Here is a 3,413-nt window from a genome sequence, read left to right on the forward strand (position 1 = left end):
CAAAGGTGAAAAATTTTCCAAAAAATCCATCAGGACCAGCAGCACTATCCCCATCCATACTAAAAATCACAAGCCATACCTCTTCCATTGTTGGGACCTCCTCTAACATATCATGGTCGGATGGGCTCAGCACCGATGGGGATAACGGATGACAAATCCCAGGACGAGATGGGCTCAGCCGAAAAGAGCGTAGAGAAATACCGAACCGACTCGGCACCGATGTCATCCTCCGCTGTTAACCAATTACCCTGCCCATCTTGAATTCGATGAATTACTGATTGTAACCGCCTCTGCTTGACGACTGCATGGAAAAACTTTGTATTTTTATTGCCCAATTCAAGCCAATGAACTTTCGCTTTCTGCTTCCAGTAACGCTTCTCCACCAATAGACACCGCCGCCACTCTGCAGTGGCCCGCTCCAATGCCCCCTGCGCTTCACCTGAAGCATCCTCCTCCACTTGCCCTTCCGCAGCAAGGATGGCCTCCTCAGCCTTCCGCGTGTTTGGAAAATATCTCCGAAACATTGCTTGTTCCACACCTTAATATCCGCCTTCAAGCGGGCCAATTTAGTGCAGACTATGTGAATAGGAGGAGAACCGACACACCCTTGTTGCCAGGAGGCCGTCACGACATCTCTAAAACCAGCGTGAGAGGTCTACGCATTTATAAACCGGAACGACCGTGGTTTCCCATCAACCCGTGTAGCAACAGAGAGCAAGAGGGGAGAGTGATCGGACGGATCCCTAGCTAGAAGAGAAATCGAGATCATCAACCCGGCGACAAAGCATGGGTTATTGATTAAGAGTCGGTCCAGCCGCTTCCAAATTCGCGCACGGTCTAAACGATTATTACACCACGTGTAGGAAGAACCAGAAAAACCAGCATCAAAGAGTTCTGCAGAAGACATGAACTCCAAGAAATCGACAGCCTCAGACAAGCGGAAAGCCCTTCCGCCCTTTTTCTCCCCCACCTCCACCACCACCACATTAAAATCCCTTCCCACCCACCATTGCCCCTGAGAAGGCTTGTCTCGCAACAAATTGCCCCACAATTCCCGTCTCTCCTCCCCCGTGCACAATGCATGGGCAAAGGAGACAGTCACAGGGGTAGGGAAAGAACTATGGAGGGCAAGGAAGGAGAAATGTTGCTCCCTCTCCCCCACCAATACTACGTTGAAAGGATCGTTATAAAATAACCAAAGAGAACTAGAATAATTATAAACTACATGATCAAAATGGAGCTTTTGCCAAAACTCTTCAGCAAGTGTGTAGTTAGCACGAGTTTCACAAAGCACAAGAAACTGAATATGATATTGCCTTACAAGTGTCCTGAGACGCCTAAAGTGAGAGGGTTTAGACAAACCTCTTATATTCCAGAAGAGAGCGTTAATCATGAGACAATGCCTGGAAAGAATTCTGTGACCTAGTCGTGGTAGACCGGAATGTTCTATTTGACGGGGCGATAGAGCGATACCCCTTGTGCTTTCTAACCATCTGGAGTGAGTCATCTCGCGCAGACTGGACCTTATTTGAAATGCATGGTAGCACTACCTCCATAAAGGGTTGGCCCCTAGGAGAAAGATTGCCGGTCGTGATGGGCAGCCGCACCACACTGCCCTCCTCCTCTTCCACAGCCACCTCACAAGGCATGACAACCCCTTCCCCAACCATCTGCAGCTGAACCTCCTCCTCAATCATCGCTTCATCACTACCCTCGATAGCCTCCAAATCAGGTACGAGCAGTCGTTCTACATCAAGCGATGGCGAAGGCGGCCTGCCCATCCCAGCCGAAGTGGGAAGAGGAAGCTACCCCTCCTCCGCTGAACCCACCTCTGCAGTAGTAGGGGTCACCGCCACAGCAGTTGTAGGACTGTCTCGCCCACTCTCCGCAGCTGGAACGCCATCTGGGCCATCATGGATAGTAGCGGCACTTGGGTCTCCAAGTTATTGGTTCAACGTAGCCGCACCCACACCTCCTGCCTGCACCTCTGCAGCGCTCCTGGTGTCCTTCACGCGAGCCATAGGGCCATCAACCTATCCATGGGTAGCAACGGCAATTGGGCCACGCAACGGCGCCGCACCCACACCCCCTACCTGCACCTCCGCACCCTCTCTGGTGTCCTTCACGTGAGCCACAGGACCATCAACCTGTCCATGGGTAGCAGCGGGAATTGGGTCTCCCAGGTGTTGCGTCAGTGTAGCCATACCCACAACTCCTACCTGCACCTCCGCAGCACTCCTGGTGTCCTTCACGCGAGCCATAGGACCACCCAGATCAGCCTTTTGGCATTGACTATTGGCGTGGCCCAAGTGCCAGCAGTTGGTACAATATTGAGGAACATATTCTGCCTCCAGTGACTGCCAAAAGCCCTCACTGGAGTTCTCCACTCCAATCCACACCCAAGATGGGACGAGGTGGAGAAGATCGACTTCGACGCAAATGCGAGCAATGCTCGGTCGGGTTAGATTCACAGTTGCAGCGCCAAGAAATAAAGGCTCCCCCACGGCCTGAACGACAGAAAAGAGAGAGTGTTTGTTGAAGAAATGGACCGGCAGGCCTGGGAGGGAAAACCAAATTGGAGCCAACGACGACTCTCTGTTCACGTGGAAGGAAGAGGACCACTTGAAGACCCTCATGGGAAATTTACCCACGTACCAAATACCTCTCAACCAGAGGCGATGGAAGTCCGACTCAGATGAGCAGTGGATGAGAACATGACGTGCATCCATATGGCCTACCATGTATGAATCCTTCAAGTCCAGGGAGCGAACAAATTTCTTGATGTCCTCCAGTTTGGGGCGACCCCGAGAAAATTTGCCAACCAGAGAAAGCCGAAATGGCGACGCAAGCTTGGAGATATCCTCCACCGAAAAAAAGACAGCAACTTCCCCTTTGTGAGATGACAGCGGCTTGGTAGGGATGGGAGATGGCTGAGCCGACATGAACAGCTGAGCAAAGGATCGCTGTTCCTTAGGTGGAGGGGGATCCCTTCAGTCGACGACTGAAGGGCAGCCATTGGCACCGCTGAAGCTCGAAAAAACCCTAGGCAAAGCCCACAGACAAGTCGGGGATCATTCCAAGAGGACCTATTCAGCAATTGAGAACCAGTGCACTACATTTTTTGTTAGTATTGAAGCTACATTAGATAAATTGACTTTGCACTTTGGTAGCTTACAAAATAAATTACATGTTTTGTACGAAGTTGTTTCTTCAAATGAATGGAATACTAGCATGAATGGTAGATATGTCAAATATGAAGATGGACTACATTTTGATGATCATGATGAATCTAATTTTAGTGTTGATGATGAAATGCCCACTTTGCATGATGACTTCTTTGGAACTAATCTTGAATCTCAAGCTAATGTTGGGGTGGAATCGAGGGTATCTATAACGTATACGTCTTTTAATGA

The 3,413-nt window shown here is 50.1% G+C and overlaps 1 protein-coding gene across 1 annotated transcript; it reads right to left on the minus strand.

The window, feature by feature from the left end:
- Window positions 1-2,033: 2,033 nt before the first annotated feature.
- Window positions 2,034-2,942, minus strand: LOC113689294 (uncharacterized). Its single transcript, XM_027207086.2, has one exon. The coding sequence runs from the start codon at window positions 2,940-2,942 to the stop codon at window positions 2,034-2,036; it is 909 nt and encodes a 302-aa protein (XP_027062887.2).
- Between the last annotated feature and the right edge of the window lie 471 nt (window positions 2,943-3,413).

The sequence above is a fragment of the Coffea arabica genome, chromosome 5c (assembly GCF_036785885.1).
Source record: "Coffea arabica cultivar ET-39 chromosome 5c, Coffea Arabica ET-39 HiFi, whole genome shotgun sequence".
NCBI classification, from domain to species: Eukaryota; Viridiplantae; Streptophyta; class Magnoliopsida; order Gentianales; family Rubiaceae; genus Coffea; species Coffea arabica.

Bases quoted from the DNA above. Each gene is read 5' to 3' on its own strand.
- LOC113689294 (XM_027207086.2), bottom strand. From the start codon at position 2,942: ATGTCGGCTCAGCCATCTCCCATCCCTACCAAGCCGCTGTCATCTCAC.